The 20,796-nt window shown below is 40.6% G+C and overlaps 1 protein-coding gene and 1 pseudogene across 1 annotated transcript; both read left to right on the forward strand.

Annotated features, from left to right (window-relative positions):
- Positions 1–7,623: 7,623 nt before the first annotated feature.
- On the forward strand, positions 7,624–8,829 carry LOC103702573 (protein DMP6 pseudogene; annotated as a pseudogene).
- Positions 8,830–11,047: 2,218 nt separating this feature from the next.
- APE2 (Glucose-6-phosphate/phosphate translocator-like protein) lies at positions 11,048–18,868 on the forward strand. Its single transcript, XM_008784910.6, has 12 exons — positions 11,048–11,572; positions 11,726–11,800; positions 11,893–11,958; positions 12,057–12,135; positions 14,724–14,844; positions 14,951–15,046; positions 15,667–15,779; positions 15,920–15,997; positions 16,702–16,818; positions 17,685–17,784; positions 17,898–17,998; positions 18,421–18,868. Exons 1-12 carry the CDS (start codon positions 11,292–11,294, stop codon positions 18,436–18,438), a joined length of 1,245 nt encoding a protein of 414 aa, XP_008783132.1. The 5' UTR covers positions 11,048–11,291; the 3' UTR covers positions 18,439–18,868.
- Positions 18,869–20,796: the final 1,928 nt, after the last annotated feature.

The following is a 20,796-nucleotide window of genomic DNA, read 5'->3' on the forward strand; positions in this document are numbered from 1 at the left end:
ACCACGGCCCATCCCCGCCCGAGCTCCCTCCCGTGGCTGCCACCGGCGCCGTCTCGCTTCCTACCGAGCCCCATCCCGCGGCTCCGCCACCTCCCGTGCCCCTTCCCCTCCTAATCTTTCGATCTCAGCAGAAAAAGAAGAAGAAGAAGGCCCGGCCGCCGCCGACCATGGCGCGCCTCCGCCCGAGCTCCCTCCTGCGGCCGCGGCCGGCCCCTGCTCGCCCCCTCCCTAGCCCCCTCCTGCGGCCTCGCCCCCTCCCACGGCCCCCGCCCGAGCTCCCTCCCGCGGCCGCCGTCGGCCCCGGCTCGCCGTCGACGGCGGCCCCTCCAACGGCCGCCAAGGCCCGGCCCCCTCCGGCGCCGCCGGCTCGCAGGAGGAGAAGAAAGAAGAAAGAAGAAGAAGGGAAGAAGAGAAGAAAAAGAAAAAAAAAGAAAGAAAAGGAAAGAAAAAGAAAGAAAAAAAAGAAAAAAAAATAAATAATTAAATAAATGCATAAATAAATAAATCAATAAATATAAATAAACAAATAAATAAAATAAATAAATAAATAATATATTCTAATAAAATAAAATAATTATAAATAAATAAATAAATAAAGAAAAAGGAAGAAAAGGAAAGAAAAAGAAAAAAGAAGAAAAGGAAAGGAAAAGAAAAAAGAAAAGAAGAAAAAAAAAGAAAAGAAAAGAAAAAAAAACAGAAGAAAAGGAAAGAAAAAGAAGAGAGGGAAAGAAAAAGAAAAAAAGGAAAGAAAAAGAAGAAAAGGAAAGAAGAAGAAAAAAAAGAAAGAAAAAGAAGAAAAAGAAAGAAAAGAAAAAAAAGAAAAGAAAAAGGAAGAAAATGAAAGAAAAAGAAGAAAAAGGAAAGAAAGAAGAAAAAGAAAAGAAAAAGAAGAAAAAGATTATTTCTACAAAAAGCAGAAAACTCAGTTAAGTTCAGCATTCTGCTCTGTGCACACAATTTATTGTTTACTGCACACAGATATGTGTCATTTGCACACACTTATTGTTGTAAGCCTAGAGCATGGCACAAACTCAGTTAACCTGGAAACATACTTAATTAATGTTGGCACACACTAAATTTACCCCCGAACATACTTAATTAACGTTGGCACACACTAAATTTACCCCCGAACACAGTTTTGTGCTTTTTGCACACAGTTTTCTGCTTTTTGTACACAGTTAATCGACTACTGCACACAGATATGTGCCATGTGCACACAGTTAAGTTAAGCATTCTGCTCTGTGCACACAATTACCCGAACACAGTTTTATGCTTTTTGCACAGTTTTCTGCTTTTTGCACACAGTTTATCGATTACTGCACAGAGATATGTGCCATGTGCACACAGTTAAGTTAAGCATTCTGCTCTGTGCACACAATTTATTGTTTACTGCACACAGATATGTGTCATTTGCACACACTTATTGTTGTAAGCCTAGAGCATGGCACAAACTCAATTAACCTGGAAACATACTTAATTAACGTTGGCACACACTAAATTTACCCCCGAACACAGTTTTGTGCTTTTTGCACACAGTTTTCTGCTTTTTGCACACAGTTAATCGACTACTGCACACAGATATGTGCCATGTGCACACAGTTAAGTTAAGCATTCTGCTCTGTGCACACAATTACCCGAACACAGTTTTATGCTTTTTGCACAGTTTTCTGCTTTTTGCACACAGTTTATCGATTACTGCACAGAGATATGTGCCATGTGCACACAGTTAAGTTAAGCATTCTGCTCTGTGCACACAATTTATTGTTTACTGCACACAGATATGTGTCATTTGCACACACTTATTGTTGTAAGCCTAGAGCATGGCACAAACTCAATTAACCTGGAAACATACTTAATTAACGTTGGCACACACTAAATTTACCCCCGAACACAGTTTTGTGCTTTTTGCACACAGTTTTCTGCTTTTTGCACACAGTTTATCGATTACTGCACACAGATATGTGCCATGTGCACACAGTTAAGTTCAGCATTCTGCTCTGTGCACACAATTTATTGTTTACTGCACACAGATATGTGTCATTTGCACACACTTATTGTTGTAAGCCTAGAGCATGGCACAAACTCAATTAACCTGGAAACATACTTAATTAACGTTGGCACACACTAAATTTACCCCCGAACACAGTTTTGTGCTTTTTGCACACAGTTTTCTGCTTTTTGCACACAGTTAATCGACTACTGCACACAGATATGTGCCATGTGCACACAGTTAAGTTAAGCATTCTGCTCCATGCACACAATTTTCCGAACACAGTTTTATGCTTTTTGCACACAGTTTTCTGCTTTTTGCACACAGTTTATCGATTACTGCACACAGATATGTGCCATGTGCACACAGTTAAGTTCAGCATTCTGCTCTGTGCACACAATTTATTGTTTACTGCACACAGATATGTGTCATTTGCACACACTTATTGTTGTAAGCCTAGAGCATGTAACCTGGAAACATACTTAATTAACGTTGGCACACACTAAATTTACCCCCGAACACAGTTTTGTGCTTTTTGCACACAGTTTTCTGCTTTTTGCACACAGTTAATCGACAATTTTTTTTCTTTTCTTTTCTTTTTTTCTTTTTTCCTTTTCTTCTTTTTCTTTTCTTTTTTTCTTTTTCTTTCCTTTTTCCTCTTTTTCTTTCCTTTTTCTTCTTTTTTTCTTTTTCTTTCCTTCTTTTTTTTCTTTTATTTTTCTTTTTCTTTCCTTCTCTACACACAATTAAGTCTTCTGTGCACACACTTAAATCTTCTCTCAACACAGTTAAGTATTCTATACATCACACAGTTAAGTTAAATATTCTCTATACACAATTAAGTCTTATATGCACACATTTAAATTTTCTCTGCACACAGTTAAGTGTTCTACGCATCACACAGTTAAGTGTGTGCAGAGAAGACTTAATTGTGTACAGAGAACACTTAACTGTGTGATGCACACAGTTAAATGTTCTCTGTACACAATTAAGTATTCTCTGCACATACATGAATCTTCTTTTTCTTTCCTTTTCTTCTATTTTTTTCTTTTCTTTTCTTTTCTTTTTTCTTTTTTTCTTTTTTCTTTTTCTTTTTCTTTCCTTCTCTTCTTTTTCTTTCCTTTTTCTTCTTCTTTTTTCTTTTCTTTTTTTCTTTTTTTCCTTTTCTTCTTTTTCTTTTCTTTTTCTTCTTTTTCTTTCCTTTCTTTCCTTTTTCTTCTTTTTCTTTCCTTTTCTTCCTTTTTCTTTTCTTTTTTTCTTTTTTTCCTTTTCTTCTTTTTCTTTCCTTTTTTTCTTCTTCTTTCCTTTTCTTCTTTTTCTTTCCTTTTTTCTTTTTCTTTCCCTCTCTTCTTTCTCTTTCCTTTTTTCCCTTCTTTTTCTTTTTTTTTCTCTTCTTCCTTTCTTCTTCTTTCTTCTCCTCCCGCAGGCCGGCGCCACCGGAGGCCGGGGGAGAGGGCCCGGCCATGGCGGCCGCAGAAGGGGGCCGCAGGAGAGGGCCCGGCCGTGGCGGCTTTATTTATTTATTTATAATTATTTTATTTTATTATAGAATATATTATTTATTTATTTATTTATTTATTTTATTTATTTTATTTGTTCATTTATATTTATTGATTTATTTATTTATGCATTTATTTAATTATTTATTTTTTTTTTCTTCTTTTTCTTTCCTTTTCCTTTTTTTCTTTTCTTTTTCTTCTCTTCTTCCCTTCTTCTTCTTTCTTCTTTCTTCTCCTACTGCGAGCCGGCGGCGCCGGAGGGGGCCGGGCCGTGGCGGCCGTTGGAGGGGGCGGGGCCGCCGTCGACGGCGAGCCGGGGCCGACGGCGGCCGCGGGAGGGAGCTCGGGCGGGGGCCGTGGGAGGGAGCTCGGACGGGGGCGGGCCATGGGAGGGGGCTCGGGAGGGAAGAGGCCGCGAGAGGGGGCGAGCAGGGGCCGGCGACGGCCGCAGGAGGGAGCTCGGGCAGAGGCGAGCTGTGGTCGGCGGCGGCCGGGCCTTCTTCTTCTTCTTTTTCTTCTGAGAACGGGAGATTAGGAAGGGAAGGGGCACGGGAGGTGGCGGGGCCGCGGGATGGGGCTCGGTAGGGAGCGAGACGGCGCCGGTGGCGACCGCGGGAGGGAGCTCGGGCGGGGACGGGCCGTGGTCGGTGGCGGCTGCCCCTGTTTCTTCTTCTTCTTTTGGGAATGGGAGATCAAAAGGGGCAGGGGCATTTTAATATTCTTAGGGGGCGTTTTCGTCTCATAATAAAGTATTGAAATATGGCTGGACTGATCGTTAAACAACCAGTCAACAGGGATTAAACGTTAAAGACCGGTCAATAAATGTACCGGTGATTAATTTCCCCTATTTTTTTAGGATGGGTTCGGTAGAACTATTAATGGGCTGGACCGGATCAGGCTCGGATCGAGCGTTGCCCAAAGATCAACATAATTTTCTTAGGCCAAGGTCCGACTTAGCCAGAGCTAGCCTACGGGCCTATCTCCAGGCCGAGGCATATGATTTTAGGCTTCGGACCAGGTCCCGAGCTCCGTCATTATTTCTATTTTTTTTTTTTTTTTGACAAATATCAAACATGCTAAAACATGCTTAACACTGTGCTTGAGAAATACTAAACATGAATAATTAAATATTGTCAATAACAAACAAGCGTATAACATATCTATTATTCTATTAAGTTTACTTATCAACAACAATTGCCCATTGAAACTACAAACATATCAAACGTAAACAAATAAAACAAGCAAAATAAAAAATTGGGCCAAGCTCGGGCTAAGCTTTAATCCCCGAGATCGAGGCTGGTATGTTTATTAGACACGTCAATGTCAAGTGTTGGTCCGGCCTGATGGGCCTAAACCTTTGGTCCGAGCCTGTCTTGAAAGCGTTGGCACTTAGCAGGCGGGTCGGGCCGTCTGGCCCGTGGTGTAATTTGAATATGGGCAACTTAGGATCTAGTTCTTTAGTCATGGAACGTTTAATCTTTGTACACCAAGCATTTGATATATATTCATATACATGTTTACAGCTTTATTTTGCATATACTTAGGTTTATTTAGCGCACATGCGCCCATTTCTTATGCCTGTGCACGATATGCACGAGTCCGAGGATCAAACATTAAACGGTCATTGATTTAAGAATTAAATAGCATTGATTCAGGTGCATGAAAAAAAAAATTATCACGCCATATTTCTTTGTTCTCCTTTTCCTATCCTTTCCAAACCTTATTCCAAGATGTCCCCCGTGAGAAATATAACCCATCGGAGATCCGGATCACCAACAAGCAGCATTACTTGTGTCTAAGATTCGGCAGCGACGTCCATGAGATAGATCGAGGAGAATCGTTTTGGTCACTCCGGTGGTTTTATCCTCCTTGATGCTTCTTTTTCCTTTCTTCTCCTCTTGTTTTCTTCTACTACTTGTGGGGCAGAGCGCTTGAGGTTTCTACTGTTAAACCTCTCTCCAATCTCAGAGCAAACCTTATATCCCAAGGGGTCGCGGAAATCGGGAATCGTTAGTTCTTGCCTTTATTAACAATAGTTTGTGCCTCTCTCTTGTATGGAACAAGTTTCGCATTGTTCGACGTCAAAAATGACCTTCTAGCATTCACAAGAACTCGATATTTTGCAGCTTCTCTCACCTTTGTTCTCTCACTATCGGTGAATGCCAAGTATGATGGGGTGATACGGTTTTCTGGGTTATCGGCTATGGTATGTACGCGACTATTCTTGGAGACCCCAATGTTGGCACATCTCCTTAATTTTAGGAGACTTAATCTGGCCCACTTAATTGGTATTCTTACATAAACATAAATACAGTTATAAAATCTCGTATAGAGATATTTATGTGACAAGTCCAATCAAATAAAAGTGTTATAAATTGGTTATCTTATCCGATAGTTTCTGTGAGGGATAGAAACAGTGACACATGAACATGTGGGTTACAGATTGAGATAATCGTTTAAGATATAGATACGGATCCCTAACCTAGCATTATAAATAGCCTGTAAATCCAATGATTCAGGCATTGAAGCCTTGCATACGTTAGAAAGCCAATCCAATATAGTGAGAGTTGGAGAGAAATCTCTGTGGGTATCTGATAGAGGGAAAAATGAATCGTCCAGCCCACAATTAAAAGGCCGTCTAGTTTCGGCTCAGTAAACACCAACGATGAATGACTGAATCTTTACTTCGGCCTGAGGCCAGCTCGTCCTCAAAACTCCGCCTAAAGCTTTACCAACTCCGAACATTTGCTGACTCCCCTGACCAAGTTCGGGGTGCCTCCAGACAAACGCCGACCCGTCCCGACCAAGTTCGGGACGCCAACCCCAGCGATACACAGCACACGCTTCGACCCTTGAGTACACCTCGGAATCTGGAAAATCGAACCACTCCCAGTCTTCACCAAGCCGACTTCACCAAACGCATGACGCGACTACTTAACGAGCTCGGTCTCGCCAACAACCACATCCACTTACGGGCCTACGCCCACCTACGTGGCCGTACTCCACCATATTGCCGTGTCATGTCTCCATAACAGGCCAACAGCAATCAGACGACACCTTGACTACTTCGGCCATACCCTGCTATGGCCGTCAACGCCCTACCGTTCTTAAGAACGGACTGTACTGCAAGTCACCAGCCTATCTAGAGCTGCACGCCATCCAGCTCAGAGCCATACCCCCTCATGATGGGGACTGACAGTACCTCCGTCACCTAGGCCATTCCATCGAGGCTATAAATAGCTAGATCAGGTAATTCCTAAGGGACCTTTGGCTGGACCAAATTCACCCACTCTAACTTGATCGTCGGAGGGCCCTCACCGAAAATACCGGTGAGGCTTTGCGCAAGACCACGGCCGTCGCGCAGAAGGTGACTCCCGTCTTCCCCTTTCCAGCACCGGCGGCTCCCTCAGCTCTACCGGCGTGGTCACCCTTGGGTCAGATTTGAACCACAACAGTATCAATCAACTCTCAACACGATTCCGAAGACAATACTTAAACAATGATAGCCAAAGGTTAGTGAATCCATGATTATTTATTATTCTGCTATGTATGAACACATGTATGTGATGATTCACATGCATGTGTTCCCTATCTTCTTACATTGTGGTGTCAAAGCCGTCCCGTCTTTTTGGCTCGTGTTGTTCAGTATTTATGATTATGATAAAATATTCAACACCCATTTCCATGTATAGTCCTTGGTTTTAAATTTGGAAATCGACCGTACCGTCCTGTTATGCGAGAGTTTCCTGTGAAATCATGAAGTTTTTGCCATAACTAAGATACCCAAGTAGGAGTTCTAGTTTTCTTATTGCGATCTCTTATTGCATTGGAATCAAGATATCGCAAGATATATATATATATATATATATATATGAAAGACTCCGCGAATAGATCCGTGGGAAACTTTTCTATCCAAATATGCGTGAAAATCTGCAATTGAGGGCCACCCGACAAACGGCACCAGGAATCATCATGATTTTCGTTTGACGTCATTGTCCGGATGCTAGAAGTGGTGTTGATCTAACAGAAAAGAACAGCCATTCGGGTCCTATTGGAAACCATTCTCCATCATTAACCACTCTTAAAAGCATGTTACTTCTGCAAGGGAATATCACGCTCTAAGAATCTTGTAGTGAGGAAAATGTCGGAATCATTCCTAAGCCACTAGAGTGATCTGATTATGCTTCTCATGGCAGTAGTTTTTCAACTGGTTCACACTCTTTGTTAAAATCATATGATTGATTAAGATCATGGTTGATTTGTGATTGATTGTGCCAAACTTAATCGACCCTATCAAACTTCATCTTAATTGATTTATGATTGATTGTGTCAAACTTAGTCGGCCTTATCAAATTTCGTCAGCCTCTTAGTCTATATAAAAGCTGCTCCAGTACATTGTAATAATAAACAGACAGTAATATATATATTTATTTCTCCTTCTTTTTCAATACTCTGGAAGCAACAATGGTGAATTGGGCTATGCACCGGACCTTCGAGAGCACCGCCAATCTCGCCAACCTCCTCCCCACGGGCACGGTCCTCGCCTTCCAAATCCTGTCCCCCACCTGCACCAATCTCGGCCGCTGCACCGGTGCGAACCGGGCCATGACCGCAAGCCTCGTGGCCCTCTGCGGTCTGTTGTGCTTCATCCTGAACTTCACCGATAGCTTCCATTCGGGCGATGATGCCGAAGGGAAGGTGCGGTACGGGCTGGCCACCTTCAGGGGCCTGTGGGTCTTCGATGACCCAGCTTCTCTTCCTCCTCCGGAGATGATGGCCAAGTATCGAATAAGGTTCAGGGACTTCGTCCATGCCTTCACGTCGGTGTTGGTCTTCATGGGGGTCGTCCTGTGTGATAAGAACGTGGTCTCGTGCTTCTACCCGATCCCCTCGGAGAATATGGAGCAGGTGCTCGCAGCGCTGCCGCTTGCGATCGGAGTGCTCGGGAGTGCGTTGTTTGTTGTTTTGCCGACCACCCGCCATGGAATCGGCTTCCCACTCTCTCCTCCTTCTATGTTTTTGTCTTGATTTATGGACGAACCCATGCATGCATCAGTGAAGTAGTTGATGTATAGGTCCGATGCTGGTAAGCATCTTTACACAATATAAGCTTGTGAGGCTTGTGGTGTTTGGTTCGTCTGGTGCATGCAATTCTAATCCTATCCTTGCATTAATATTGGATTTGGAACATGCAACCATGTTTTTACTTGGACAAAGATCCACTCCCAGATTGCGGACTTGACAACTAACTAAGCAAATCCAGCCTAACCCAAGTCAGTTGACCAAAGCTTGATCAAGTCGTTAGGCCGGGTAGAACCTAAACTTAAAACAAATCAAAATAAGAGGGGATCCGGGACGAGCAAATTCTGAACCCAACTTTGACCAATTTGTTTGCATTTGCTTTTGTTTTCTTACTATGAGACCAAATGCACCTGGCAAGTCATTCTAGTATTTCAATTAACATCCGGCTCCGAGTCTAATTCTTGAAGGTAAGCTTTTGTTTCTATATAGAGGGTTGGCTTCCAGAAAAAAAAGAAGTTGGCCTGAAAAAAAAAAAGCTGGCTTGAAAGGAGTAATTATTTTCATACAAGAACATCTTATTTGGGCTTCCAATCAGGCCCTTAATGAAAAACCAGTGAGCTAGTTTCGATAAGTGATAATTTGACCATTCGCAACCATGCAGCCAGCGTATTTACGATAATTTAATATAACTTCAACTCACACGAATGCAGTTTGGGCATGGCTCTACATGCTTCAAATGTCGTTTGGTGTGATTTTGCCATCTAGGACCTAAATGGGACATGATTAGTTTTAAAGGAGGCATTTCAGAAAAATCATTTATACTGAATAAGGGATGACCATCTTCTTGACCGGAAAAGAACAAACATCATGGTTATGATGCGAGAATTTACTGATAGAGCAAAAGTATAAATTATTCCACCATCACTAGTCCTTGTTTGATGCTGCTTATGGTGGACAATGGTCCAAGGGAATACTCTAAATTTGTGGCACAAATCTCAGAAAATTTTTAGTATATAGAGTATGTCTTAACTCTAAACCAAGGAATTTTCTGTGCCTTTTCCTAACCATGATATGAGGAATAGAATCATTTTGTGGAATGTTATTGATGAATCCCTTTGCACTAGGATAAAGCCCTTGCCTTTATGATGGACTCACAGGAGTGCCCGCCATCTCGAGAGGATAAGGAGTTAGCCAAACGGGTCACGAGAAAAATATCCACTGGACAAGACCGGCGCGCATACAAACGCCTCTCATTTTCTTGCGGATAAGAGCGAAAGGATAGATGTTGCCTACACCCATAAATCTAAATTCTAGTCTTCAATAAATACTAAAAACAGTTGATAACTTCTCTTTATGTTGTATTTTATTTTCTCAGTAAATTGTTGGTGCATCTTTACGTGTTCTATGCAAAAAAAGAAGCCTCGTCTTCTTTCTGAGAGAATCGAAATCCCCTAATCGTAATTCAGAATCCCATTTATCAATATATATCATAGAAGGTTATTCTAAATAAAAGGATATCGAAAAAGTTGTCTAATCTCTTAGCCAATTTGACAAGATCGAACGTTGAGAAGTCGACCGTTTAAGACTCATCTGTCTCAAGGAAAAAAAAAGAGGTTGAGAAGTCAATTCATCACCTAATTGCTATGATTGGAAAAAATATATATGTTTAAAAAATGAAAAGAATGCTGGATTCCAAAGACTGAGTTACTAAACGTGGCTGTACGGAAATTATGTGAACATTAGTATTGTGCTCTCAATGAAGTCCTTAATTATTGGACATGTCTTACATGGAGGCATTGGTATCCTATATGACTGCAAATAAACCAGGCCCGAGTTCAGCACATTGGCCGCACGTTGTCTTCCTCGCTGTATCTTCTACCAAATCATCTATCATTTCTTAGGTATATTGATATAATTAAAGAAGACAACAAGAACTAAAATAGATCTAACCATTTGTTCCATCTCCAATCGTTCATCATCGGCAGATTAATGATACCGCATGGTTAATTAGAAAGACTCTAGGGAGAAGAGAGGAATAAAATGGAGAGGAAGAAGACGCTGGTCTAATCACCTTGGATTTGAGCCAGTTTCATATCTGGCTTGGTCCAATCAATTTACAACTAAAATAACATTATTTTTTTTTTGAAAAAATAAAAACTAGAGAGATTGCTAATTTCTTGGCAACCTATTAGCAACTTGTTGGTAACCTATTAAACAAAAAAATCTAACTTATTGGACATGCAAATATTTTTTATTTTTTTATAAAATAATGTAAAGAAGTATATAACAACTCCATAATTGGTAGAGAAGGGACTTGAATTCATGACCATAAATCAATCTAAGCTCCAATATCATACGAAAATCTCGCAATCTTAATCTAGTTAGAAATTGATCAATATATTGGTTAGGATTAGCATAGAATCTGCTAGATATGGTAGGCTTTAAGAGATATGCCGTACCATATCCGTCATGGATCAGCTGGACTCCGTTTATTCATTTGCAATGCGATAAAAGTTGGAAGCAAAGGTATAACTTTGTTACTTTTGTGGCATATCTCTGTTGCCGCATAGAAACTTTACACGGACGTGTGCAAGACTGATAACAAAAATAAGCTCCAATAGCCACCGCGCCCCTCCCCGCCAGGATACGCAACGATAAATCGCGGCCCGGCCTCATCTCCCTCTCCTCCACCCAAATTATTCAGTTCTCCCCAACTAAAACTGATCGAACCCCCTCCCTCTCCCTCTTCTCTCCACCACCCAGCACCGCCGACCTTCTAGATGGCGTCGACCGGCGCTCTCTCCGGAACCGGCAGCGGCCTTTCCGGCCTCCTCCGCCTCCACCGGACGGCGAGGGAACCCACCTTCGCTGCCTTCGCCACCACCCGCCCAGCCGGCTCCGTCACCGACGGCGGCAACCTCATCTGGGGCCGGCAGCTCCGGCCGGCGATCCTCCTCGAGAGGTCCGCCGTTCCGGCTAGAATCCCGGCCGGGAGGCGGGACCTCCTCCGGCCGGTCTCCGCCGCCGCTTCCTCTCCGGCCGACGGGAGCGATTCCGCCGGGTGAGGTCCGTTTCCTCCGTGGCAAACCTCGGCAGCCCCGGGCCGATTCACCTCGTCCCCCAACTCCCCCTCCTTCTCTCATCTGGAAAAGAAAATGAAATTTAAAGTAGAAATTCTACGCTAAGTTTCCTATTTGGGATTTCCCCATTTCAGGGAAGCGCAGGTCGCGCCGGTGAGCTTCGCGGCCAAGTATCCTGCTCTGGTCACCGGCTTCTTCTTCTTCATGTGGTACGGTTCCCGTTACTCTGTACCTAATTCTTGATCTAAAATCACGGATTTGGATGGAATCAACGTTGATGCCATTGTTTGGCGCATCGCAGGTACTTCTTGAACGTGATATTCAACATCCTCAACAAGAAGATCTACAATTATTTCCCTTATCCCTAGTAAGTTTGCGCGCGCGTCCCAAATTATTTTTTTCCGAAATACGAGATCAGAAGTATCGCGGTGCACTGACCGCAGTTCTGTATCTCTGGTTTGGCAGCTTCGTGTCAGTGGTACATCTGTCCGTAGGGGTGGTGTACTGTTTGGTGAGCTGGTCCGTCGGCCTCCCCAAGCGCGCTGTAAGTTTTCCGTCCGACACCCATTGCACGAGTGCCCGCTCGGATTTTTTCTCTTTTTGATTCTAAATAGTATTATTTTTTTTATTTTAAATGGTATTGTGCTTATCGTAAAGTAGTGGACTGTTGTCTCTCACGTGGCGCACTTTGTTTGGTTGAAAATCTCGATGTTGCCGCTCTGGTGGGGAAGCGTACAAGATAATAAAGAAACTTGGATAATTTATTTAGTTTAATATTATTAAGTATTTCGCTGCCACGTATAGGGTTGGGATCAGGTATTCGGGTCAGAATCCGAATCCTGGAACGACACGTGTACGCCAGGAGCGGACATGCGGTCACGCGCCCTGCTTTCAGTTTTGGATCACGCCAGCCGACGTGAAACTAACGACGCGACTGAACTCTCGCGCGCTTTTTTTTTCTCCATGGATGTGCGTTGTTACGCGCCCCAACGCAAGTACCAAACAAGTTCCCTAGCCAACACGGCGCCTAATTAATGGCTCAAACGGTCAAACCTTGTGAGTCATACTGACACAATGTGATGGTTTGGTTATTCCGACGCGTTTCTATGCGTAGCCAACTAGCTGTTCCGTCGGGTTGGTTATTTATCGGACTGGTCGTTTTTTCTGTAGCTGAAAAAATTATGTCTTTTAGAAAATAACTGTTAAATTTCACATGATGAGAGACAAATATCATTTATTCTGGGAAGGCCAATCTTATATATGGCATCTATTTTTTTTTCCTCAATGTGATCTAAAGTTTTTCTATCATTTAACTTTGAGGTTGAAACCGAACAACTTATTTGAGAATAATGGGTGAAACCTAAGATCACAATGCTTCCAAATTTAATTAAAACTTGGAAAATTCAAGTTTAATTTATGAAAGTGTTTCATGACATTTAGCAACCGTGATTGCATAAGTTGCTCATACATATGGGCCTGTTAAGCCATTCTTGGCCTAAAAACTCCCAAATGACCCGTTTTGGATCAATTCCCACCACATTGAAACACTTTGGTATTCGTTTTGGTTTTGGATCATTGTCAAAACTTACAACCAATAAATTCGAGTAATGCTAGGCGACTCCCGTAAAGAACACAAGAACATTTCTGTCAAGGGAGATTAGTACAATTCACAGATTTGTTGCCAAATGTGGCAGTTGGTTGATTGTAAAGTTGCAAGTCACTGGTCGTGGACCTGATAAACTTTTTGTGCACAATTCACGGATACCTGCAAGTATTTTCCAATAAAATTTGTATATATCTTAACTAGCAGATAATAAAAGTACAAAATATATGCCCTATAATGGAACTATGTCTCAGTTTCAACTTTCTAAATATCAATACTACAGATTGCTGACTCTGATCGCAAGTCACAACAGCCAAATCATTGACAAACATTTTACCACCTTGTTAACAAATCAAAACAGCCGTATAGCCTTTTTTTTTTAAGTAAATGAGCATAGAATAAAGTATTAGAGAATTGCAATATAACAAAAATAAAAACATGCAAGTTAAAAAATTGGTCGTAATGTTCCCATTAATTCAGCGATCTAAGAAGGCAATGACTTAATTTTGAGGCATGTGACTTAGGTTAATCTATTTATATAGAGAAATCCACTGAAGCATGATAAATTTAATTCCGCTAGGCCATTGTGGATCACATATCACAAGCCAGCACAGAAATTTCTACCATACTCGCAAAATGCAGTCTTGTCCTGCTACCGTCTAATGTAGAACGGGTTTTCTACCCTTGGAACTAGTGGATTATAAATCTCAGTGCCTGCATAGATCTATGAGAGTTTGTGTGAGCTAACTTTGCCCATAGTGAACTGACTTGCCTAACTATTCTTCCCCTGCCAACTGAGAAAAATCCTGTCCTGATCTCTGCTTTTTGAAACCCAGTTTTGTACAATCACCCACAGAAGATAGTGACCGAATTGCTGCAGTTTTTATTATCTCCACTGGAATTTCTTTCCTGTTGGTCCTTCTGCAATGCCTCTTGATGCAGAGGTACTTGCAGAGCAGTTGATGCAACTTCCACATATATTTTGATACAATTGCAACATATCTTTTGATAGTAACTGAGTAACAGGATTTAACAGGGTTCTGTTCAATTGATCCTGACCTGAGGTCCAATGAAAATTTTTGAGTGATGTCGTATGGTATTCTCATTTTGCCACCAAGTCTTGAAGATGAATATATATGGTATGTGTGAGGTTGATATTTCATAAATAGACACGTTTATTGATCACATAGCACAGTTGCCAAAAAATAACATAATAATGACAATACTTTGATTTATATTTAATTGCTTGGTAGATGTGAATGTGAGTTTGAGGGCTAGACTAATGTATGGTCCATTTGTACAGAGGGGAAATGAAGAGTAAGTTAAATAAATTTCAAAGAATAAGGAAAAAGAAGTGAATTAGTGAATATATTTTTTGGAAGTTGGAATAAGTTGAATCGTGAGGCTTTTGGTAGTAGTAGATGTATAAGCTAATTGGTGTTTTAATGGTAATAGTCATGGTCGATGTTACATGTCTACTTCCTAAGGAGTTTTGCTATGCAATGTAACTAGAGTTGGTCTTTTTGTAGCCCATGGACTCGAATCTCTTGAAGCTGCTCATCCCTGTTGCGGTATGCCATGCTTTGGGTCATGTGACCAGCAATGTATCATTTGCTGCTGTTGCAGTCTCATTTGCTCACACAATCAAAGGTAACTTTCCATCCAAGGGATTTTGCTCCAGTTGCTTGTGGGAGTTTTCTTTAGTTAAGGCATTTGTTTTGTTAATTCTACATGGTCTTAATGGATTTCATGTCAGCTCTGGAACCCTTCTTCAATGCGGCTGCTTCTCAGTTCATCCTTGGACAGCAGATACCCTTTGCACTGTGGTTATCTCTAGCGCCAGTTGTGTTTGGTAATTTACTCTGTTATTATCATAGAATGCCTTTCGAACTTTATGAGAAAAAAAAATGTTCATCCAGTCACTTTAATGCTATATATATGGCAAGGTCATCTCTCCATCTCGTTCAGCTTTCTTTAGTGCTGGACTTGAGTATTTGGAATCTTTAAAATTGATATTTCATTATATAACTGTCATGTATGGTGACAATAGATGTAATCCCATATACATGTTTTTTGTGCCATTTCTCGAGCATAATTTGACAAACTACTGGTTTTTGCAAGCATAGTGAGGGAGAAGAGTGAATACACGCACATACACTAAAAAATGTTGGGAAAAAATCATGGTTTTTAAGAGTTTCTTCTGTCAAATATTTAGTTTATGGTATGCTGTTTGTGCAATATTGTGAGAAAGGTGAATCTTTGGAGCAAGAACAAATAATTGTATGCACATTTTTTAAAATTATAGTCCTTTTTTTTTGGCGAGGGGGGGGGGGGGGGGCGAGGGGTGTCTTTGTTTAGTTAATAACACTATAGCTAACAAAATAATTGTATTTCTTTTTTTGTCTCAAGCATAGACCAAGTTAAACATTTTTCAATTGCTTATTTTAATATGATAAACTTTGAAAATTGCAGGTGTCTCAATGGCATCCCTCACAGAATTGTCATTCAATTGGACTGGCTTCATTAGTGCCATGATTTCAAACATTTCCTTCACTTACAGGAGCATCTATTCCAAGAAAGCGATGGTCTCTCTCTCTCTCTCTCTCTCTCTCTCTCTCTCTCTATCTATCTATCTTTCTATCTTGCACCCCCACTCCCCACGAACCACTGCCCACTTCCTATCCTTCATGTTCCTTCACTTATGGAATCTATCCGATTCTTGCAGACTGACATGGACAGCACCAATTTATACGCGTATATCTCAATCATTGCTCTCATTGTTTGTATCCCTCCTGCAATCATTGTAAGTAAATTGTCTGATTTAGTTAATGAAAAAGATAATGTTAAATGCATTGTAGGAGCAAACCATTTATGCATCAATTGTGGCATATGATATCTCAATAGGAGAGTGCATCTCTTAAAGTTTGTACCATGTCTGGCTTGTTTCGTTGATGTAGAGCTCTCTCTGTATATTGACTCATCTATTTGAACAGATACTTGGAACATTAAATGTATATAATTAAAATTTAGAAAATGGGTTTCCTATGTAACTAACATATTCTACCACTTCTTTAAGCATTTCCAATTGGTTTTTTGCCTCTGATTCAGATTCATTTAATACAAATCTTTACTAATTCATATGGGATTTTTTCAGACTGCTCTTCTACCTATTTAATTGAGGGTGCTGAAAGTCCTGGAATACTTTCTCTTCCTTTATGCCATTTTCTTAGTTTGGGAAATGCTTTACAACTTTGTCATGTTTGTTGTTGTGTTGTCTCTTTGGCGTGCACCTTTGAATGATGAATTTGGATTCACTAGCTTCCATGTTTTTGGAATTTTGCTTTGAAAGTTTAGTTGAACTTTTGATTGGATATCAGATTGACACAAAACATGTGTATTCAATGCAAATAATTTTTATGCTGTAGGTAATTGTTGAAGTACATATAAAGTGGAGAATGTACTTTGTTAGATAGTTGCTCTTCTTCACTGATTGTTCATGTTTTACAGCTTGAGGGGCCACAACTGTTGCAACATGGGTTTAAGGATGCAGTTGTCAAAGTAGGGTGGACAAAATTCATCTCAGATCTGTTCTGGGTGGGAATGTTTTATCACCTCTACAATCAGGTATTTGTTTGACAATATACAAACTTTCATGTATTCAAAGAAAAAGCAACAGATAAAGCATATAGAAACGTATGCATATGAGGCTTATCACAACTTGAATTCCCAGTTGCATTTTGCTGCCAGTAGCGTGTACTAAAAAACAGAACTTGATATGAGCATTCTCAATAGGATCATATTTGGGTGTATCTAAGTTTAACCTGAGTACAGAATGGTTAAGAAATTTTTGGGTTCTTGTAGTTGTAATTTGCTGATCTGTATTTATGGAACTATTATATAAAAATAACTAGGATCAAGCTTTGTTTTTCATGCTTCAATTATTTATTAGTCTTGGTGTAAAGTAGGTCCTACTATTATTCTAGCAAAGCTTGAGCACTTTTGTTGTGGTCTGAGTTCTTTGTTGACCACGTTAGCTAGAAACATTTTCATGCAGCCTAAGCCCCAGTTTCATAGCCATAAATTCTACCGAAAATTAATCATGACCTCTTTGCTATTGTAAATTCTCAAGTATTCACAGTATATATAAATTAAAGTTTTCTGCAAGATGCCAATGTTCTTCTTTGTTAATTATGCTTCAAAAACACTTTGACTTAGCATTTCCAGCGACTGGATTATCTATTGTGCTATCTAATATTATCCATCGGTACCTATTTCGACCTAAATTCAAAATTGTAATTCTAAATGCGGATATCCCATTCACGCTGATCATGTGTTATCCTGGAGTACTTTTCCTTTATAAATCATGAGAATGTTGTTATGCATTATTTAAATGGCATGATTTCTGTTTATATTGTTCATCTCCATCCTCTATGTTAACTTTGCCTTTCTTACTTATTGTACTAATAAAATAACTTCTGTGGATCCCCCAGCTGGCAACAAACACCTTGGAGCGAGTGGCTCCCCTCACTCATGCGGTTGGGAATGTGTTGAAACGTGTATTTGTAATTGGTTTCTCAATCATAGCCTTTGGTATGTGCAAGCATTACCCCTTTTGTTGGGCCAATATGTTCTAATTTATTTTTCCCCTTCTAATTTGCTTTACTATTGATTTAACTCCTCTTCCTAATCTTAATTCTGAGCAGGAAACAAGATCACAATGCAGACAGGAATTGGAACTTGTATTGCAATTGTAGGAGTTGCCATCTACTCATATATCAAGGCTAAGATGGAAGAGGAGAAAAGAGTGAGTATTAATGTTCAAGATTCATTTAATATTTGAATTGTTTTTCTTCTGTCTAAAAGAGAAGGAAGCAAATATAATTAATGTTAGGATTACAATTATATGTTGTAATCTATCTGATTTCCTTAATGTAGATAGTTTTCTTTTAGCAGCTAACTTTTCTAGATGGTATCTGACAACCTATAAGATTTATTAGCTTTTTAGCTTATTAGTGGGTTGCCTGCATGCACGCTTGGATGAATTGTGACGTTTTACAAATGCTTTTAAGACTCTGAAATCAAGTTCCAGTATTTCTTTTCCAGTTCATAAGTAGGCCTGCTAAGTAGCTCCTGACTGACCTCAGGTTGGGTCGAACCATGTATTGAAACTATTTTGTTGGCTAAAAGTTCTAACAATTTTTCCTCCACTTTTATAACTTTGTGCAGCAAATGAAAACTGCATAAGCAGCAGAGCTGTGAAAATTGAAGACTCGGCGCAGTGCTAGGTTTTGATGTTGTATGTGCCTGTAAAAACAGGGGAAAAAGAATAGTGATGCGAGGCTGACTGCCATATAAAGCTCACTTACTATTACATCTCCATTTTTCTTTTCTGCTGTTTGTTATTTAACCTCGAACTAGAAACCATTGTTAATTTACAAGCACACAGAATAATTTGTTGCACCAAGTAGCTTTAAAGAGAGCCACTTATGTATTTAAAAATAAGAATTACCGGTTGCCTCCTACCTTTATCACAGGTCTAGGAGAAGTAGATTGCCTGCACTTTTTGTTGCTACGTTTCGCTTCATTCCTTGTTTGGATTGTAATAGCTCAGTACAAACCATGATGTTGTAGCAAACAATGGTATCGGCGAATCTATCCACTAGGATTATTTTCATTTTTTCTTAGAAATGGAAATTTATTGTCTATGTTCTGTTTCTCTTATAGTGGCTTTCTACCTCTGGTTTGGTCAGCACAAGTCTATTGTCAACAAAAGAGCAATGCTATATGTGCCGTACAGTTATGTTGACACCCTATTATGCACTGATGTAGCAGCAGAAATTTTTGAAGAGCACTGCTAAATAACAACTAATGCAAACAGGCAACCTTAGAAATAAAAGTTACTGTCTGAATATTTTTGCTAATAGGAGCCTGACAACCTAAAACACAATTAATTGAGCAGTATCCTTGATGTTCATGGCATTTACCTATGCTATGGTTGTCTTAGGTTATCATTTCTCATCTTTGAATTACTTGAGCCCATGCCTTGATAATGGGACAAATGTCAGGTTGGCAACTTTGTTGCATGGCAATATCGGTTTAGTTGCCATGCTGACATGTAAAAGGTGCTAGTAAAATGTGAAAAAGTTGAACAAAGTTATGAACAAATGGACAATGATCGATAACTAACAGAAACAACGTATCCATGGCAACATCAGTTCAGTTGTGATGCCTACATATAAAAGGTGCAAGTAAAATGTGAAAAACTACAACAAAGTTATGGACAAGGGGATAATGATCATGAGCAAATAGAAGCAACAGTTTAGATTAGTTTTATCTAGTACCTCCTCCTGGCTGGTAGAGGGTTGAGATTTGAACCTTGGGTGGTGCAGATCCAAACAATTGGGACCATTGTGATTGTAATACCAAGTTAAGCTCCCTCTCTTTTTTTGACCAAAATAAGAAGGAAAAAAAGAGAGAGATCAGAATCTAATCCTTTAAACCTGCCCTAGTAGGCATTGCCAATTGTTGGGTTTGATCTGAATTATAGACCTAAAACAGTTTTTAAGTCATATCATAGGATTCAATTATAGATAAATATATAGCAGTTTGCTATTCACACGTCCATTTGGTGGATTCCGTCCAATTATAGACACCGACCCCCGTTTCATTGCATTGCCATAGTTGTCGATAACTATTCGATTTACAGGGTGGTGGTGTGTGTTTTAGGAAAATTCCCTTTGATTATACCCGTTTGTAGCTCCTCGGAGGACCGTCCGAGGCAAATGAGACTCGTGAATCTATCATCCACTTCTTTTATTAGTTGGGGCGAGAGAGTTTTTCCCATGGCAATCGAAGGTATCCGAGACAGTCTCTTCCCCTCCGATGTCCTCTTGCCTGGCTCCTTGGAGCGCCCATACCTTTTTTCCTTTGTTCCGGAAAAAGGTTCCCTTCGCAGGCTTTATTATTATTATTATTATTTTTTATTGGTACAACGGGTACAACTAACAAAATTTAAAAAAAAAAAGACACAAAGAAAGAGTGGTTCTCTTAGAGAAAACTACTGGAGTGAAGAGCCGTGTAAGAGGTCACCTAGTCAGCTACGCTATTCGCCTCCCTGTAGATATGTGTAGATCGGGAGGAGTCGCACTCTCCCAAGAGTTTTCATATATCGTGGAGTAGCAGCGTCCTACCAAAAGCACAACGCCGACCTCGAACCCACTTGATCACCATAGCCGAGTCCTCATCGAGGAGGATGTGCTTCATACCCAAAACAAACCTCGCATAGGTGATGCCCTCCTATATGGCTCTGAGCTCTGCACTAAGGACAGATGTATCGAAGATCTACCTGCCCCCAACCGCCACCAGTCTGGCGTTATGGTCTTTGATGACAAATTCTACACCTCCACTACTCATTTTCTCGCCGACACTACCGATGAAGTTCACCTTGAGAAAATGAGGAGGTGGATGCTCCCAGAAAACGAACACGGTCCTAGTCGTTGCAAGAGCAGAATGGAAGTCCCATATGTCCCTAGCCGTCTCACAAAAAGATGATGCAGTAGTGCTAATGATATCCGCCGCATGAAGTAGAGCTCTGTCCATCAC

Source organism: Phoenix dactylifera, chromosome 5, assembly GCF_051530095.1.
Source record: "Phoenix dactylifera cultivar Ajwa chromosome 5, Ajwa_hap1_PhDact_Kaust_v1.1, whole genome shotgun sequence".
In the NCBI taxonomy this organism is placed as follows: Eukaryota; Viridiplantae; Streptophyta; class Magnoliopsida; order Arecales; family Arecaceae; genus Phoenix; species Phoenix dactylifera.

Coding starts and splice junctions, on each gene's coding strand:
- APE2 (XM_008784910.6), top strand. CDS start 11,292: ATGGCGTCGACCGGCGCTCTCTCCGGAACCGGCAGCGGCCTTTCCGGC. Junction 11,801..11,892: donor GGCTTCTTCTTCTTCATGTG/GTACGGTTCCCG, acceptor GGCGCATCGCAG/GTACTTCTTGAACGTGATAT. Junction 15,047..15,666: donor TCTAGCGCCAGTTGTGTTTG/GTAATTTACTCT, acceptor TGAAAATTGCAG/GTGTCTCAATGGCATCCCTC.